Source organism: Staurois parvus, unplaced genomic scaffold (genome assembly GCF_062004578.1).
Source record: "Staurois parvus isolate SC_StPar_1 unplaced genomic scaffold, SC_StPar_1.0 ptg000154l, whole genome shotgun sequence".
Taxonomy (NCBI): domain Eukaryota; kingdom Metazoa; phylum Chordata; class Amphibia; order Anura; family Ranidae; genus Staurois; species Staurois parvus.
The window spans coordinates 4886397-4906025 of NW_028317950.1; the positions used below are offsets into that span (position 1 = coordinate 4886397).

Below are 19629 nucleotides of genomic sequence, written 5' to 3' on the forward strand. Positions count from 1 at the left end.
CTTCTGTCCATTTTCAGATCTTATGACGGAAATGATGGACCTCACTAGTGATATTGAAGGCTCTGGCATTCCCTACCGAGACTACGATAGCTATACTGAAAAGATATTCTTCCCTGGTGATACCGTTTCCCCTTTACAGAAGAATTTGGACGTTCCAGAGAACAGGAGGACCACTGTGGAACAAGGCCTGAACCAGCTCTCCAACCTTCTCAATAACAAGCTATTCCTCACCAAGGTGCAAAAAATCTACAGTCTGTATCCCTTTAGCAATCCTGTCATCATAACCCATGTGATCACGGTTATGTATTTATAACCATGTCTGTGTGCAATTGCCAGCTGTAGTCACTGCACACATGAGATGAAGTCCACCTGGGTGCACTACAATCAGAAAACATCAATAGATCAACAGGTGGAGGTTGAGGTACTCACAGGTCTTGCAACCAGGAAACAGGTTTTTATTGTGTCTGACGTTTGGCTGGGTCCCTGCCCATCTTTATCAATTCAACTACGACTTAAATTAAAAATAAACAGAAAGTGAAAACCATATGGTACCTTATATTTCCTTGATAATACCATCCCATAATCTATAAATACCATGAAAGGTACCTACCACAAACATTCCCAATCAACAGTGTTGTGGGTACCATTCATGGTAATCAACTACATTAATTGTGCAAACCTATAGTTTTTGTGTGTGTGTGTGTGTGTATATATCATAGGCACTCACAGCATTCGAAAATAGGAGCATATGTAAGAAAGAATATAAGAGACAGCTGACGTTTTGGTGGGGCAAAGGAGAGCTTTATCGTGTGTTGCATATCAAGTGTATTAAATTTTTGGTTGCATCGCACAGTAAAGCCTTCCTAAAAAGGAAGGTGTTCATGTGTTATTTCATCACATAATCCCCCAAAATTAAAAGGATTATTTTTAATTTCAGGACAATGAGTGGAGCCTTGCAAATCATTCCTTTATGCCTTAAATAGCTAGACACACATCTCAGAACTGCTGGCGTATAGTGCAAAAAATCTTTGGGTCTGCCAATGGCCTCAGTTCAGGTTCTTGACCTGATCATTTTAATTTGCCTTCTGTCCATTTTCAGATCTTATGGTCATTAGAGATGCTGAAGGGTCTGGAATTCCTTACTGAGAGTGCAACGCCTATATTGTAAATTATATATACAAGATGGTGGCACCTGCACTCCATCCAAAACACTGCCTTGGTGGTCTGCACAGATATGGCAGACATAATGGACAGTCTCAGGACTTTCATAGAACAGGACCAATCAAAAATTATATTTATTTCACAGATTTTTTGGCAGTGTTTGAATTTAAGGGTTGTTTTGGTTTATTTGACATAGATGAGCCTCATATTCCCCAACAGGTATCAGTATATGTCAAAAATGTGGAGATCTGTTGTATTTGTCATAAATAAAACACAGCTGAATATGTTAGCCATTTTAGAGTTGAGACTGTTGAAATGAGGCTTGTCAGCTGTGACCAGCCTGGCTAATGAAATGATTCCAGCATAAATGATACGGTTTGAGGTGGAGAAGAAGGCAGCTTTTGCTGTATGTAGTGCTCTGCAGTCCTGCTGAAATAAGTTGTGATGCCTATTGTGGTGAGCATTTATAAATCCGATGATCCTAGGGGTTGTTGGAAACATTTGACCTCTTGTCTTCTTCTTGCAGCTCATCGAGACGTTGGATGCCCAGTCCACGTTGTCACAGCGCGATCGTTGTCATGCCGCATCTTTACTTACTGTGGCACTACATGGCAAGCTGGAGTATCTCACCGATGTCATGAAGACTCTTCTGTCTGAATTGATAGACCAGTGTGTGGCCAAGAACCCAAAACTGCTTCTTCGCAGGTAAAATGTCCAAGCAATGACCACGATGGGCAGAAAAAGTCAATAATTTGAGCTCAGCGAGCAGATGTTTTGACTTGTGGTTGCAGTTTCTATCTTTAAAGTAGTGTTTTAATGTAACTTTCATACATTTAATTATAATGTGCTGCTATTTAACAATAAATGTAGAGATTTGAAGATTGGCTGTTAGTGGGTTCTCTCAATATCTCAGTTGATTTGATGCTAACTGCCAAACAACTATTGAGGTATATATCAGCCACTTAGGGAGTGTATTGCTTTTAGTGGGCGAGCTGACCTATACACTCGCATTCTGAGATGGAGCAGTAAAGCAGAACCATTGGGAATGATTTACTAAAGGCAAGTAGGCTGATTACTTTGCAAAGGCATTTTCCCTGAACTTAGCAAATCAGGTGAAGGTCTGCTGACTTCCATCATCCAATCCTGTGCATGAACAAAATATGTGATTGGGTATTCATTGCAAAGTGAATATTGACCAAATTCCGTAAGCTATGGGAAACCACCTATTTGCAACCCCATTGTGTGGCACAGTAAAACAAAACTGATTGGATGGTGGCTGACCGTTATCTGCCGGGCCAATCCAGTAAGCTTTCAGAAGTTAGAACTATCATCATAATGAAGGAAGGTTTGTGAGTGTTATAATGCAGCCACAGGCCAGCATTTCAATAAACTTTATTAATCCAGGTGGTTTACACAAATCGTGCCTGCCTCTTCCTGTGCTGATGCATTTCACCTTAAGAACAGGCTTGGTTTGTAGCAGGGCCATCATAATAGCATCATGGACCCCTGGACAAAGTAATGCATGGGGCCCCTATCAGCCTGCCCCAATTTATGCACCTACTGTCAAGTATTAAAGTAGTCAGGAGGGCACAGTACAGGAGGAGTCAGGAGGGCACAGTACAGGGGGAGTCAGGAGGGCACAGTACAGGGGGAGTCAGGGAGGGCACAGTACAGGGGGAGTCAGGGAGGGCACAGTACAGGGGGAGTCAGGGAGGGCACAGTACAGGGGAAGTCAGGGAGGGCACAGTACAGGAGGGGTCAGGAGGGCACAGTACAGGAGGGGTCAGGAGGGCACAGTACAGGAGGGGTCAGGAGGGCACAGTACAGGAGGGGTCAGGGAGGGCACAGTACAGGAGGGGTCAGGGAGGGCACAGTACAGGAGGGGTCAGGAGGGCACAGTACAGGAGGGGTCAGGAGGGCACAGTACAGGAGGAATCAGGAGGGCACAGTACAGGAGGGGTCAGGAGGGCACAGTACAGGAGGGGTCAGGAGGGCACAGTACAGGAGTGGTCAGGAGGGCACAGTACAGGGGGAGTCAGGAGGGCACAGTACGGGAGGGGTCAGGAGGGCACAGTACAGGGGGAGTCAGGAGGGCACAGTACAGGGGGAGTCAGGAGGGCACAGTACAGGAGGGGTCAGGAGGGCACAGTACAGGAGGGGTCAGGAGGGCACAGTACAGGAGGGGTCAGGAGGGCACAGTACAGGAGGGGTCAGGGAGGGCACAGTACAGGAGGGGTCAGGGAGGGCACAGTACAGGAGGGGTCAGGAGGGCACAGTACAGGAGGGGTCAGGAGGGCACAGTACAGGAGGAATCAGGAGGGCACAGTACAGGAGGAGTCAGGAGGGCACAGTACAGGGGGAGTCAGGAGGGCACAGTACAGGAGGGGTCAGGAGGGCACAGTACAGGAGGGGTCAGGAGGGCACAGTACAGGGGGAGTCAGGAGGGCACAGTACAGGGGGAGTCAGGAGGGCACAGTACAGGGGGAGTCAGGAGGGCACAGTACAGGGGGAGTCAGGAGGGCACAGTACAGGGGGAGTCAGGAGGGCTCAGTACAGGGGGAGTCAGGAGGGCACAGTACGGGAGGGCTCAGGGAGGGCACAGTACGGGGGGAGTCGGGGAGGGCACAGTACGGGGGGAGTCGGGGAGGGCACAGTACGGGGGGAGTCGGGGAGGGCACAGTACAGGAGGAGTCAGGAGGGCACAGTACAGGAGGAGTCAGGAGGGCACAGTACAGGAGGAGTCAGGAGGGCACAGTACAGGGGGAGTCAGGAGGGCACAGTACAGGAGGGCACAGTACAGGAGGGGTCAGGAGGGCACAGTACAGGGGGAGTCAGGAGGGCACAGTACGGGAGGGGTCAGGAGGGCACAGTACAGGGGGAGTCAGGAGGGCACAGTACAGGGGGAGTCAGGAGGGCACAGTACAGGGGGAGTCAGGAGGGCTCAGTACAGGGGGAGTCAGGAGGGCACAGTACGGGAGGGCTCAGGGAGGGCACAGTACGGGGGGAGTCGGGGAGGGCACAGTACGGGGGGAGTCGGGGAGGGCACAGTACGGGGGGAGTCGGGGAGGGCACAATACAGGAGGGGTCGGGGAGGGCACAGTACAGGAGGGGTCGGGGAGGGCACAGTACAGGAGGGGTCAGGGAGGGCACAGTACAGGAGGGGTCAGGAGGGCACAGTACAGGAGGGGTCAGGAGGGCACAGTACAGGAGTGGTCAGGAGGGCACAGTACAGGAGTGGTCAGGAGGGCACAGTACAGGGGGAGTCAGGAGGGCACAGTACGGGAGGGGTCAGGAGGGCACAGTACAGGGGGAGTCAGGAGGGCACAGTACAGGGGGAGTCAGGAGGGCACAGTACAGGAGGGCACAGTACAGGAGGGGTCAGGAGGGCACAGTACAGGAGTGGTCAAGAGGGCACAGTACAGGGGGAGTCAGGAGGGCACAGTACAGGGGGAGTCAGGAGGGCACAGTACGGGAGGGCTCAGGGAGGGCACAGTACGGGGGGAGTCGGGGAGGGCACAGTACGGGGGGAGTCGGGGAGGGCACAGTACGGGGGGAGTCGGGGAGGGCACAGTACAGGAGGGGTCGGGGAGGGCACAGTACGGGGGGAGTCGGGAGGGCACAGTACAGGGGGGGAGTCGGGAGGGCACAGTACTGAGATCAGAAGAGCACAGTATAGGTTCTGGGACGCTGCCTGGGGCATCCCAGGGCAGATTAGTAAAAAGCTTGACTGTCCCGACAAATCTGGCAAAGCTGACAAGTATGATACAATGCAAGATTAACTTGGGAGCCCCTGGGAAGTGCCCATGCATTAAACAGCCCTGGATTGTAGGGACACAGATGAACAGTACAAGTACAGGGGGAGTCAGGAGGGCACAGTACAGGAGGGGTCAGGAGGGCACAGTACAGGAGGGCACAGTACAGGAGGGGTCAGGAGGGCACAGTACAGGAGTGGTCAGGAGGGCACAGTACAGGAGTGGTCAGGAGGGCACAGTACAGGGGGAGTCAGGAGGGCACAGTACGGGAGGGGTCAGGAGGGCACAGTACAGGGGGAGTCAGGAGGGCACAGTACAGGGGGAGTCAGGAGGGCACAGTACAGGAGGGCACAGTACAGGAGGGGTCAGGAGGGCACAGTACAGGAGGGGTCAGGAGGGCACAGTACAGGAGTGGTCAAGAGGGCACAGTACAGGGGGAGTCAGGAGGGCACAGTACAGGGGGAGTCAGGAGGGCACAGTACGGAAGGGCTCAGGGAGGGCACAGTACGGGGGGAGTCGGGGAGGGCACAGTACGGGGGGAGTCGGGGAGGGCACAGTACAGGAGGGGTCGGGGAGGGCATAGTACGGGGGGAGTCGGGAGGGCACAGTACAGGGGGGGAGTCGGGAGGGCACAGTACTGAGATCAGAAGAGCACAGTATAGGTTCTGGGACGCTGCCTGGGGCATCCCAGGGCAGATTAGTAAAAAGCTTGACTGTCCCGACAAATCTGGCAAAGCTGACAAGTATGATACAATGCAAGATTAACTTGGGAGCCCCTGGGAAGTGCCCATGCATTAAACAGCCCTGGATTGTAGGGACACAGATGAACAGTACAAGCAAAAACTCTTTTTTTTTTTATTTTCACTTTTTGTTATGGTGGGTAAGCTGAGATTTTTATTATCGAATACATGCACAAGAACCAATTGATCTCCCATAACCAATGTTGCAATAAGAGTGCCTCCAAAACAGGAGTGGGGAGACTCGAGGAAGATCCAGATATACAGAATACAGTAGGGGCGCCACACCAGTGGTATTGGAGTCTAGAGAGAGCGTTTATTTGGCATAATAACCCAACGAGTTTTGGGACTCGCACACTTTCCCAGGGGCTTGAGTCCGCTGTGACGTCAGCAATGCCTGCTTTCAAAGACAGTCTGAAACTATTTATAGATCTGTACCAGCAGATTGTGCAGCTTGAAAAGTTGGCGTCAGCATAATGGGTAGTGTGAATCCTAGCCCATTATGTTGTCCATAATGCTAACACTGACTCTGGTATCTACTACCATCAGGGGGTTGGGTCCCCTTACTGCATTCTTTATATCTGAATTTTTTATTGTGATCTCTTTTCCCGTTTAGGACATTCACTCTTTGTTTTCCTTGTGACCATTTTTGGGAAATCCAAAATATTCGAGTTGTCATCAGGAAATCTCCCACTTGAAAGAAATATTACGCTGGCAATTATCCAAGATGGGATTCCCCTCAATTTGAGGAAGTTTTCTCTCACTTCCTGTTGTGTCTCCTGGACAGGAAGTGAAAGTAATTCTTCATTCCATGACAGAAACAAAAAATATGACAAGTGTTTTACCCCTATTACTCGATCCAACAGTTTACAAAAAAAACAACGTTTTTGCTACACGTACACTTTAACAGAAAGGAGTGCCAACATTTATACACAACTGACATAGGACTAATAATGTGTTTTAAAGTTCCTGATACCATGATAACATTTTTAAAGCACTCCTTGTTTTGTATATTCGAACCACAGAGTGCTAAAAGTTGCCATATTTCTGTATAGTATTAAATGATTTGTTTCCAAAACTGACACTCCCACCCTAAATACATTGATCTTTATTATATACAAGATAAAAACCAATAATACATTTTTTTTTGTTGCTGAGTGATGGCCATGATGGGACACTGTTTGTCTGTGGCTTTGTTTCATAAATAAATCTCTATATGCATACTTTATCAGAATATCTTACTAGAAACTCCAATGTAGAGCTTCAGACATTTCCTATAATGTTTCACAGAAGTAGAGTGTAGTAGGAATGACATTATAGCCTCCTTCTTGTTTTTGTAGGACAGAAACCATAGTGGAGAAGCTGCTGACCAACTGGATGTCCATTTGTCTGCACTCTTTTCTTCGGGTCAGTGTCTGGTAACTGGTCACATCCATTTAACTTGTCTTCCCTAACTGGCCACATCCATTTAACTTGCCTTCCCTAATGGCCACCTTCATTTTACTTACCTAACTCAACTGGCCATATTCATTTAACCTTTCAACAATTCCAGGTCTTTGTTCAATACTAGAGATGCTCATAAAAATCCCCTCATAATAGATCTGGCACTCCTTCCTTTTAGGTCAGTGACTGCTAACTGGACATATCCATTAAGCTTAACTGCTTTAACTGGCTACATCCATTTACCTTACCTACCTTAGCTGGCCACATCCATTTAACTTACCTACCTTAGCTGGCCACATCCATTTATCTTGGCTACCTTCCAACAGTTTTATGTCTTTGATTTAATAGAGGAGATGTTCTTCAGAACTCCCCTCCCTGTAGATACTCCTTATTTAGGCTCAGTGTCTGTTAACTGGCCACATCCATTTAACTTGCCTACCTTAACTTGCCATATTCATTTAACTTTCCTACCTTCCAACAGTTCCTGTTCTTTGGTCAATACAGGAGATGCTCATCAAAAATCCTCTTATTTTAGAACTGGCACTCCTTTCTTTGGGTCAGTGACTGCTAACTGGACATATCCATTAAGCTTAACTGCTTTAACTGGCTACATCCATTTAGCTTACCTACCTTAGCTGGCCACACCCATTTAACTTACCTACCTTAGCTGGCCACACCCATTTAGCTTACCTACCTTAGCTGGCCACACCCATTTAGCTTACCTACCTTAGCTGGCCACATCCATTTAGCTTACCTACCTTAGCTGGCAACATCCATTTAGCTTACCTACCTTAGCTGGCCACATCCATTTACCTTACCTACCTTAGCTGGCCACATCCATTTACCTTACCTACCTTAGCTGGCCACATCCATTTACCTTACCTACCTTAGCTGGCCACATCCATTTATCTTGGCTACCTTCCAACAGTTCTATGTCTTTGATTTAATAGAGGAGATGTTCTTCAGAATTCCCCTCCCTGTAGATACTCCTTATTTAGGCTCAGTGTCTGTTGACTGGCAACATCCATTTAACTTGCCTACCTTAACTGGCCACATCCATTTAACTTTCCTACCTTACAACAGTTCCTGGTCTTTGGTCAATACAGGAGATGTTCATCAAAAATACCCTTATTTTAGAACTGGCACTCCTTTCTTTGGGTCAGTGACTGTTAACTGGCCACATCCATTTACCTTACCTACCTTAGCTGGCCACATCCATTTAACCAGCCTACCTAAACTGACCACATCCATTTATTTTCCCTACCTTCCAACAGTTCTATGTCTTTGGTCAATATTGGAGATGTTCGTCATAACTCCCCTCCCTGTAGATACTCCTTATTCTGGTAACTGGCCACATCCATTTTACTTGCCTAGCTTAACTGGCCACGTCCATTTATCTTATCTACCTTAACTGGCCACATCAATTTTAGCTTGTCTACCTTAGCTGGCCACATCTATTTACCTTACCTGCCTTCCAACAGTTCTATGTCTTTGATCAGTTCAGGAAATGTTCATCAAAACCCCCTCCCTGTAGATTTGACATATAGGCTGTATGTTTATATCCATGCAGGAGGCAGCAGCAGAGCCCCTTTACATGCTGTACAGTGCCATAAAGTACCAGGTGGATAAGGGCCCAGTGGATGCTGTAACGGGGAAAGCAAAGCGCACTCTGAATGATGGACGTCTTCTACGGGAGGACATTGAGTACCGGCCGATGACCCTCACTGTTATAGTGAAGAATGGGATGGAAGTGCAAAGGGTGCCAGTCAGAGTACTGGACACCGACACCATCACTCAAGTTAAAGGGAAAATCCTGAATCATGTGTACAAAGGAACCCCCTTCTCCCATCGGCCTGCAGCACATACACTTGATCTGGGTAAGGCCAATTAAGATACCTTTAAAGCAGAGTTCAAGGCATTTGACTAAATACATATATGGGGAGCAGTTGTACCTGAAAAAGGATTGGCATTTTCTATCCATCCAGTCTTGAGAATTGCACAGCTTTTTCACGGACCACAACCTGTCTGATAAGTTTTTTTCTGCTGCAGTTAAGTAATACTCACTTCTGACATTGTTTTGACTTTCTTGATTTTCATACTTCTTGAGGTCTGTGCCACAAACAATATTGAAACCAGTGAGTGTGTAAGCATTGCAGCCAGGCAACTAAAATTTTTAAAAAGAGGTCAGTAATGGAAGTCCTCATCTTTACTAAAGAAATGCGTTGACCTGTGTTGTTTCCACAGAGTGGCGTGCTGGTCAAGCTGGCCATTTGACTCTATCTGATGAGGACCTGACGTCACAAGTTCAGGACCAGTGGAAGAGGTTAAATACTCTGCATCATTATAAGGTGAGGTGCGGGTCTTGTGTACGTATGTGTGAGTGTCTTCTGTCAATGGTAGTGGTGTTTCTGTCTTACAGTCTGTTTTTTGTTTTTCCTCAACAGGTTCCTGATCTTGCAACTGTGGCTTTGATACCACGATTACATAATAACCAATGTGAAACGCCAAACAACAGTTTCCTGAGTGGAGAAAGTGAGTGTGTGCCCCCCCCCCCCTCACTTTATTTTTATGACCCTACCTAATGTGGCATCAGAACTTCCATCTGACAAGACTGACCTTTTTGAGGCTTTCTACAACAATAAGGCCCCCATAGCAGTGGCTTGGTACTGTCACCATTGTTGATCATTCCAGCAGTAAACTTGATGATTAGTCATCATCTTTTAACAAATTGCCAGATTAGTGATCCACGGGCACAAGTACTTTAACTGAAATATGTTCCTCAATAGCTACAAAGGAGATAAATCCACTCTGTGTGCACCAAATGCCTTTGTAAACCTGTACTGAACATAGCTTGTGCAGAAAGCAGAGTGCTAAATGGGACCCAGCAGATCTTACCACTACAGAAGCCATTCTTAACCAGAGTTTGCAGAATACATATGGTCTATTTTTACCTAAAGCTTAATTTAGCACAGGTCCGTGTAGATTGACAACTTTGTAGGTCACTACAGAACATGTTTGAAGAACTTTGTTTCAGCTTGCCTTTTGCCAATATTGAAGCAAGCCATCCACAGCACATTAGCATCAGGCTGAGGAAATTAGCATAGGTCTTCAGTCACCACTTAGCTCAGTGGGAGGGCATCTCAGTTTGGCAGAAGAAAGCACTCAAACCAAACTGAGCAAAGGACCAAATTGTGTCCAGCTGACATTTTTATGGCCTGACTGCTGCCTCTCCTCATCCAAATGTTGTTTTGTTTATGGAGAGCCTGCTATAGTGGCTTATCAGTGGAGCTTCAATGGTCTGTATCAGAAGAAAGAGCTCTACAGAAGGCCACCAAATGGAGCAAATGTACATAACATGCTGTAAATATTATGACAATACTGAAGTGGAGGTTGTATAGGTTAGTATTCTGATAGATGGACTTCTTTTTGGACAATAGTGGCCCTCCTGTAGACCAGCCTTTCTCAGCTAGGGTTCCTCCAGTGGCGGCTAGGAGTTCCTTGACCAATGGCGGACTGACCTTCCAGACTTGATAGTGCCTAAATAGTTCTGAGATCAACTTCACTTGGTAGAGACAGTGGCAAGCTACCAACACTGTTTTTGGCTGTCTGGAAGGGCGGCATTCTTCTCATTGACTATTATTATTATTATACAGGATTTATATAGCGCCAATAATTTGTTCAGCATTTTACAATATAACGGGAGACAATACAGCAACAATACAGTTCAATACAAGAGGGATAGGAGGGCCCTGCTCTTTGGAGCTTACAATCTAGGATGTAAGGAGGCATTTCTCCAATTACCACTAGTGTAAGGGAGTCTGTCTGTCTGTTTTTTGTTTTTTTTTTCTGCCCATTATTTCTTTTTATTTTTGTGATTATCACTGTTAAATATTTTGTGATTATATCTGAAAATTATTATTAAATTCAGAGAAATGTGGTCTTAAAATTACCAACCATGAGTGTCAATTGTACGTTTTTTAACTAACTTACTAATATTGCTATACAATGAGTTGTAGAAATTATTTTTGCAGTGGTTCCCCCAAGACCTTAATTTTTTTAAGGTTTTATCTGGGGTTAAATGGTTGAGAAAGGCTGCCTGCAGAAAACTAAAGGAGGAGGTTGATGCAAGACCAGTCACCCTATACAAGATGGGAGAGCAACAGTGATTGGTCTGTATGACAGGAAGCTCCTGCACAAGGAGGCAAATTATTATACACAGATCTAGAAGAAATACACAAAGAGCACCAATATCTAAGTAAGGCAAAAAAATTGACAGTAGACAAGTTGGACCTTTTTAGGTATAGTATAAAAATATTTAATTTATATTAACATAATTATCAGTAATTTTTGCGTTTGGAGGGTGTTCCTTTGCTAATGTTCCATTATATTGCCCATGGTGAATGCTGCCTGTACACGCAGCCCCATATTAACTAGTGTTTGGCAGTTGCTGCCTTTTTTGGCTCCCACACCTGCTCTCAGGGAGAGACTTGCTACATCTTTGCCCACAAGTGTGCTCCCCTATGGAGCTCTCCTGCTTGCTCTTCTCACCTCCTAAAGAAGCAGGTGCTCCTGCAAAATGGATTGAGATTGCCCACCCATGGAAGACACTACAAGTTTAATATCTAATTGAGAAATGACATGGCCTTCAGAAACAAACATGCTTTAGTGCATATGTTTCTATGAGTGGGACTTTGAGGGCGTTTTTTGTGTGTGCACTAGTGTGTACATAATGCCTTTTTGATATATATGTGTTTTTATTGACAATTGTGTTAATCAAAATGAAATATTTTTTATACTTTGTTGTTATAATTGGTACCTCAACAGTCCAATTTTTATTCTGTGAATTTTTGGTCTACATTTTCAGAATGTTGGTGCCCTTGACTATCTTTTTATCTTCTACAGTGTAACATTCAAGTAAGAAAATACATGGCTCTTGTATTTAGACAGAATTTTTCATTCCAGATTTCAGTTGTAGGTTGTTGGTAGGTCTGTGGCAAGTAAATGGTTTGGAACAGCACAAGAGAGACCTGTCTTGGGTACTGCAAGAGCAGAACACAACTCATTTGATCATACTGTGCTTCTTGATTTGTCCTCTTCTCTGAACTCTGGTAACTCTGCCACCTGTGTCTATAACAGAAACCCCAATGTTGGAAGATGGAGAGGAAGGTGGCATTAGAATGTGGCACCTGGTGAAGTCCATGGAAGAACCAGAACCATGCAGGAGGCGCAGCAGTTTGCGAGAGAGAGAGCGTGCCAAAGCCATTCCTGAGATCTACCTGACACGTTTACTCTCTATGAAGGTGAGAAGAATGGAACACTGCCCATGGTGGTCATGAGATCCAAGGGTGCAAAAAACAAGCACCAGACTATTTAACAGTCCACAAATGGTTTGTAGTGTCAGTTTAAAAGACAAATCATTTTGAGCAATGCTGAAACTATGGAGATCTTAAAAGGTATACGTTAGGAATTCCTGAGGTCTTTTGGGTGCTTTTTTTCTAATTGTGCTAATAATACTTTTAACACAAAACCCACCAATTCCTGTTTTTATACTTCTAGATCTCCTTAGGTTCAGTGTTGCTTGAGCCCTGCTTAAGAGAACCCTTGCCTCTGAAAAACGTGCTGGTTAAAAATGGATGCTACATACAATAAACTATCTCCATTATATATTATATAACCATTTAATAGTTATGTGCTTCTCTTTTTCCACTCTTAGATATATGTTACCCTCAGAAGTAAACCATGGGAGATGAGTCTACTGATGTACATCTAGCTGAACCCATATATTCATTGGGAATAGTCGATCCTCTTAAGGAAATCCAACCTCTACAAATAGATTTCCTTACTATAGTCACAAGATGGCAGGTGCCCAATCTAGCCTCTTTGCGGCTAAGTCTTGAGGTGCTAGATGTTGAATAGCTGTCCACACCAGCTACTTAATCTGTCAGGTTGGAAAAACTACCCCAGTCTCTTTTGTTCATGGTCGGGATAAGTGGCACCAATAACAACAGCCATTGTCACGTTTAATATAGTTATGAGACGACAGGTGTCCAGTCTGGCCTTTTTTGAGGCTAGGATGTTGATAGACTAGGTCCTGAGGAGTTGGCCACACCAGCTCCTTTCAGCAGAACACCAGTCTGACAGGTTGAAAAACCTACCCTATTCCTTTTTTTTGTTAATGGTTGAGATAAGTGGACCCAATAGTGACGATCATTGCAACTTTTACTAGAGCCATGAGATGACAGGTGCCCAATGTAGCCTTTTTGGGGCTAGGTCTTGAGATGCTGTCAACACCAGCTACTTTCAGGGGAACTTCAATCTGTTGTGTTGAAAAACCTACTCCAGTCTTTTTGTTCATGGTTGATATAAGTGTCACCAATAGTGACGGTCATTGCCAATCTTTCTCTCTCCATTGCTGTAACTTCTCAACTGAACCAACCGTTCATTTTATGGAGGCTATGCCCTCACAAGTGGTAGGAAGTTCTCTGACCTGCATAGTCAACTGCCCTGCTGTTTCTGTTGGCTCCCTTAAAAAAATTTAAATAGTTTCATGGTCTTTGTGAGAAGCAGAGGATGAACCTAAACCTTTTTCTTCTTATAGGGTACTCTCCAGAAATTTGTGGATGACACATTCCAAGCCATGTTGGGGGTCAACCGACCTGTACCTATCGCCATCAAATATATCTTTGACTTCCTAGATGACATGGCAGAGAAACATGAGATTGAGGATGCTGAGACAGTCCACATATGGAAGACACACAGGTGTGTGTTTAGTTGGCTCCTTGAACCCTCCTTTTTACACTTTGTTATCCTCATGGCGTTTGCTTAAATCTCTTTATGTCTGTTTGGCTGCAGTCTAATGCAGAGGTTCTGGGTCCTTATTCTGAAAAATCCTCAAATGGTCTTCGATATTGATGTGTCTGAAAACGTAGACTCCATCCTTGCAGTCATCGCTCAGACCTTTATAGACTCCTGTACCATCTCTGAGCACAAAGTGGGCAGAGTGAGTATGAAATAGATAAAGGGAAGATGTGAGAGGGGGTCATAAGAACTTTCACTAATTTGTATTTCTATCAATTTAGGACTCGCCAGTCAATAAATTGCTTTATGCACGTGAAATCCCACGGTACAAGCAAATGGTTGAGAAGTAAGTGTTTTTCCACTACACTGCATATTATTTTGCATTTTCAAAGTGTATACAAGCTCTATTGATGAGCAAAGTTGAATATATGGGTCTCCACATTCTAGATAGATTAAGGGCCATCTCACCTATATGAACTTATTGGACATCCAATTCCAAAGCCATGGACATTGATATGTAGTTGCACCCCTCTGATGTTCTTGGAAAGCCTTCCATAAGACTGTGGGGTGTGTCTGTGAGAGCTTGTGCCCATTCATCCATGTAGATGCTTTTTATGTATTATTTGTGGCATCTTCCTTTTGTAGGGTTATACTGTTCTGTATGTATTTTTGCATGAACACAACCTGGGGTAATTCCAAGAAAGCTGGTCATTGTGTGGTCTTAATTGTATCTTTGTTAGGTACTATGCTGACATCCGGGAAGCCACTCCTGCCAGTTACCAAGAAATGAATTCCTCTCTCACTGAGCTGTCAGCGGTGAGTAGCACAATCATAATCACCAATCATAGAGCAATTCCCTGAAAAGCTATAATCACATGGTCTGCCCCATTTTTGTAAAAAAGTAAATATTTCTATCTCAAGTGTCATGTGGACACGCATGTTTGGCCAGCACAGATGAAAGCCTAACTCCAGGCAACACTTTTTTAAAATAAAATATTCCCCAAGCTGGTGCTTAAAATTAAAAAGCCACTCGGGCTGCAATACTCACCTCTTCTCCAACACTGTTCCTTTTATTAATCTCGTTATGCCACAGGAGGTCCTCAGTTTTTTGGATTAAATGACACCCAGTGCCACTTAACCTAGAACAATGATGAAATCCTGTGAGTGCCAGGTGTCAAGGATCTGTTCCCTCGGGGAGGAGGGACATAATGAGCCAATCCCCTGAGGAGGCATCATGAACCCATCCTCTGTGGGAGTATCAAGGACCCTGAGAGGGGCATCATGAGGTCATTCAGGTTAAATGACACCAAGTGTCAATCAACCCAGAACAATAAGCAGATCTTGTGAGTACCAGGTGTAATAGACTCATGTCCTGAGTGGGGCATCTTGGACCTGTCACATCCCCTGAGAAGAGCATCTTGGACCCATCCCTTGAGAGAGTGTCTTGGTCCTGTCCCCTGAGAGGGCGTCATGGACGCATCCCCCAAGAGGGCGTCTTAGACACATCCCCCGGGAGGGCGTCTTGGACGCATCCCCCGAGGGGGCGTCTTGGACGCATCCCCCGGGAGGGCGTCTTGGACGCATCCCCCGGGAGGGCGTCTTGGACGCATCCCCCGGGAGGGCGTCTTGGACGCATCCCCCGAGGGGGCGTCTTGGACGCTTCCCCCGAGGGGGCGTCTTGGACGCTTCCCCCGAGGGGGCGTCTTGGACGCTTCCCCCGAGGGGGCGTCTTGGACGCTTCCCCCGAGGGGGCGTCTTGGACGCTTCCCCCGAGGGGGCGTCTTGGACGCTTCCCCCGAGGGGGCGTCTTGGACGCTTCCCCTGAGGAAAAGAACTTAGTGTGTCACGTGACAGGCCCAAATAAATCAAGGATGGTAAGAATTGGGGGTGAGAGTTGAACCCAAAGTGGAGTTTTTAAGATCTTGCTCACATCTATATGTACATATTGTAATGTGTTGTGATACATCAAAGATGCATGTTACCTGGCAGCCCATTGTTGTCAATGTTGATCTTTAAAGAGGCCCTGTCACCAGACCAAGACTGCTTTTGGGGGGTGCTGCCATATTGCATGTGATGTCAGCAGACTCCGAGCTGTCTCTCAAGTGACACTCTATGGTATTTCCTCCTCTTGTTATGAGTGAGTGTTTTCTGTTTATTCTCAGTCCAACTGACCTTTCTCCTTCCAGATTCATGCAGCAGATCTCAACTCCCTAGTCGCCCTGCAAGAACTCTACAATTATATCAACAAGTACTATGATCAGGTCAGTGGTTCACATGTATTGCTGGTTACTCTGGTCATTAACCCTTTTGCTGCCAGATCTGTTTTTTTATTTGCACACATTCAAACAAATAATTGTAGGCCTAAAGATTAGTTAAAATCCCAAAGCATTTTGAAAGCGGAGACCTTGGAGCATAAAATGGTGGTTATTCCAATTTTTATATGTCACATGATATGTGTGCAATGGTTTATCAAATGCAAATTTTCAGTAATAAATACACTAAGGGTAATTTTAGAGCACACAAACACAATATATTGTCTGAGATTTGGTAAATTATTAAAAGATAAGATTGTACCGAGTAAATAAATACCCAACATGTCAAGCTTTAAAATTGAATGTGCCTGTGAAATGGCAACAAACTTTGGTGCTTAAAACTTTTCATAGGTGTCTCTTAGATTGTAAGCTCCAAGGAGCAGGGCCCTCCTAACCCTCTTGTATTGAACTGTATTGTTGCTGTATTGTCCCACTTTAATTTGTAAAGCGTTGAGCAAACTGTTGATGCTATATAAATCCTGTATAATAATAATAGGTGTCAATTTAAAAACCCCTACAGGTCATCCGTTTGTAGCAGGGGTCTCCAAACTTTCTAAAAAAGGGCCAGTTTTCAGTCATTCAAATTTTAGGGGGGCTGGACTATGACCAGTGTGAGTATAAAATGCCTTGGTGTCAGAAGGAGTAGCCATGCCTCGGGTTTTGGTGGTCAGTGGGAGTAAAAAAAAAAAAAGTATATAGAGTTGCTAGTGTCTCGTCATTGGTGTCAGTGAGAGGAACAGTGTCCCTTCCTTGGTGTCAATGGGATTAATAGTGCACAATTCTTGATGTCAATGGGAGAAATAGTGCTGCATTATTGGTGTCAATTGGAGAAATAGTGCTCCAGCATTAGTGTAAATAGGAAGAATAGTGCCCCATTGTTGTCATCAGTGGGAGGAATAATGCCCCATTGTTGACATCAGCGGGAGGAATAGTGCCCATTATTGATGTCAACTGGAGAAATGGTGCACCATCATTGGTGTCAATTGGAAGAATGGTACCCCATTGTTAGTATCGGTGGGAGGAATAGTGCCCCATCCTTGGTGTCTGTTAGAGAAATAGTGCCCCATCGTTGGTGTCAACAGGAGAGGTTATGTCCCATTGTTGGTGTCAATGGAAGTAATGGTGCCTCATCATTGAATAGTGGTAGGAATTATGCTCCACTGTTGGTGTCAGTGGAAGGAATGGTGACCCTCATATCAATGGTAGGAATGATGATACCCCAAGGGCCAGAAAAGGGCAAGCAAAGGGTCACAGTTTGGAGACCACTGGTTTACAGCTAACTGTGAATAATGGCCCTAGAATCTTTGCTCTCACTCCGGCGTCTGTGGTGATAGGTATCACGAAGCTCAATCAACGGTTTCATGCAGAGTGTGTGTTTACGCTTGTATGTATATGGGGGTGAGTAGGGGGGCTCACAATTTTTATGAGGAGGGGGATTAAGGGCTTGAGTGTAACTTTTGTTTTTTGTTTTTTTTAATATGGAAACACTCTTTGTATTACATTTAGGACCAAAAGTGATACAATTTTATTGAGACATTGAGAGCTATTAGAACCTTGATGTCTCACCCTTCATTGAAACTAATGGAATACACATTTTCCCTGGCGGTTGAGAAAAGTGAAAGCCAAACTCATACGTGATGTAATGCACACAAAAGTAGACTCTCATCGGTCCCAGTTGAACCGTGCATCACATCTGCACATGCTTGGGTGTTTCTGTGCCAAAGGCTGGGAAGAACCCTTTAGCACATCTGTGCCCGCATCTATATGTATTTCCATTGCACACATTCCTGAAGTAGGCAAGAAGAAAATGGGTGCTATAGCAACCACCAGCTGGTGGCTGGCAACCTCATGGGTCAAAACATATGTCACCAGAACACCAGGGATCTTCCAGATAACATCCAAGCCTGAAAAAGGGTCCTGTTTGACCTTGAAACATTGCTGTTTATTGCTCTGATCACTTAAATAAACTATTTGGATGTTATTTTGAAGAACTTTGTGTGTTTGTAATATATGTTTAGACTAAGAAAGATGGTGGCGCTGAAGGTGGGTGGGAGGCAAAGCAAAAGGGGACTGAAGTTCCTATTTAACGTGTTCTATCTTTTCTTCTCCACAGATCAGCACAGCTCTAGAGGAGGATCCCAATGGGCAGAAGATGCAGCTGGCCTACCGTCTGCAACAGATCTCAGCACTGGTGGAAAACAAAGTAACAGACCTTTAATAACTCTGATGAATTGGTCACTTTGGTGAAGACTGTGGGACGTGTCATTGAGAATTTCAGGCCCTATGTTATGCTTTTAGGGAATAGTCAATGCTTCCACATGTTCAGAAGATCTGCAGTTTGGGAAAACTGGACTTGAACCCCACATGGAGGAGAGTTATTTGCTTCTGAATCAGTAATACACAAGTAATGCCAACTTTCTCTGCTTCACCCAGAATCCTTTGCTCTTAGCCCAGCAGTGCACTGCCTACCTCAGTGGAACTGTAAAAGTGCCTTAGTTTATTACACATTCTGGTTCTTCCTGTGGTCGGGCATGGCCGGGTAGGTCCTTCTGGAATCTGTAGAAGGTCATTGATGTTCAACAGCACATGTTGCCCCTATTATGGGAGAAGATTCTTTGAACATAATAAGCTTGTGTGTGAGCAAAGGAGTAACTGGCCTTGGTGCAGTGCGGAGGACATTTAGTAGCTGTATATGATGAATACTGAGCACCATTCACTTTTACTGGGTCACTTTGGCCCTGAGTTGTAGTCCTTGAGACTCAAAAAGCTGCCCAGAGGTCTCATATGAAAGTGCCAGAAAGAACAAGAGTCTATTGCCATTAGCAGCCAAATATTCCCATTAATTAAAAAAAAAATCTGGTTGCTTTGGACACCGTACTTTCTGAAGCCATCATCCAGTGCTCAACCTTGGATCTGGTAGTCATCTATTCACTGTCTTCGGTGAGTTTGCTCACACTGTTTGTACGTCTGTCTGCCGAGTGTCTTGTATAGCTTTTTTTTTCTAACTTATGCAAATGCTGTAAATAGGTATAACTATATTTATTGTTCTTTTTATGCCAATGGTTTTGCAAATAAATGATTTTTTAGAAAGAAAATTTGTATTTTTCTATCATTACTAGTGCAAGCCTTCCAGAGAAGAACGCATGCTGGATACATTTGTCCTCATCTTAGTTAAATGTCACTCAAGCTGACCTTTATGCTCCATCCAAGACCTTCTGTTCTCCAGATCCCTCACCCACTCCCATGCTCACCTCCAAGGCCTTTCCTGTCCTGTTATCCCCTTCTCTGTCCACCTTTAGGCAGTTCCTGCAAACTCAGCTCTTCAGGGAAGCCTTTCACATCTCCACCTAAAAATCTACATGCTCCATCAACTCATTCCCTCCACAGGTATTACCTTTTGTAAGTTCTCATGAGCAGAGCCTTCTG

General features: G+C 45.1%; 1 protein-coding gene across 3 annotated transcripts in view; it reads left to right on the forward strand.

Moving 5' to 3' along the window:
* The window catches only part of PLXNB3 (plexin B3), a 145202-nt gene extending 125904 nt beyond the window's left edge, over window positions 1–19298 (forward strand). For all 3 annotated transcript variants that reach the window (XM_089674947.1, XM_089674948.1, XM_089674946.1), the window contains 13 exons: window positions 18–235; window positions 1688–1866; window positions 6991–7057; window positions 8664–8970; window positions 9338–9441; window positions 9538–9625; window positions 12230–12393; window positions 13692–13852; window positions 13946–14093; window positions 14173–14237; window positions 14632–14707; window positions 16078–16152; window positions 18317–19298. In XM_089674947.1, coding sequence (XP_089531073.1) covers window positions 18–235; window positions 1688–1866; window positions 6991–7057; window positions 8664–8970; window positions 9338–9441; window positions 9538–9625; window positions 12230–12393; window positions 13692–13852; window positions 13946–14093; window positions 14173–14237; window positions 14632–14707; window positions 16078–16152; window positions 18317–18421 — 1757 coding nt within the window. In that variant the 3' untranslated portion in view covers window positions 18422–19298. The remainder of the gene's footprint in view (window positions 1–17; window positions 236–1687; window positions 1867–6990; window positions 7058–8663; window positions 8971–9337; window positions 9442–9537; window positions 9626–12229; window positions 12394–13691; window positions 13853–13945; window positions 14094–14172; window positions 14238–14631; window positions 14708–16077; window positions 16153–18316) is intronic.
* Window positions 19299–19629: the final 331 nt, after the last annotated feature.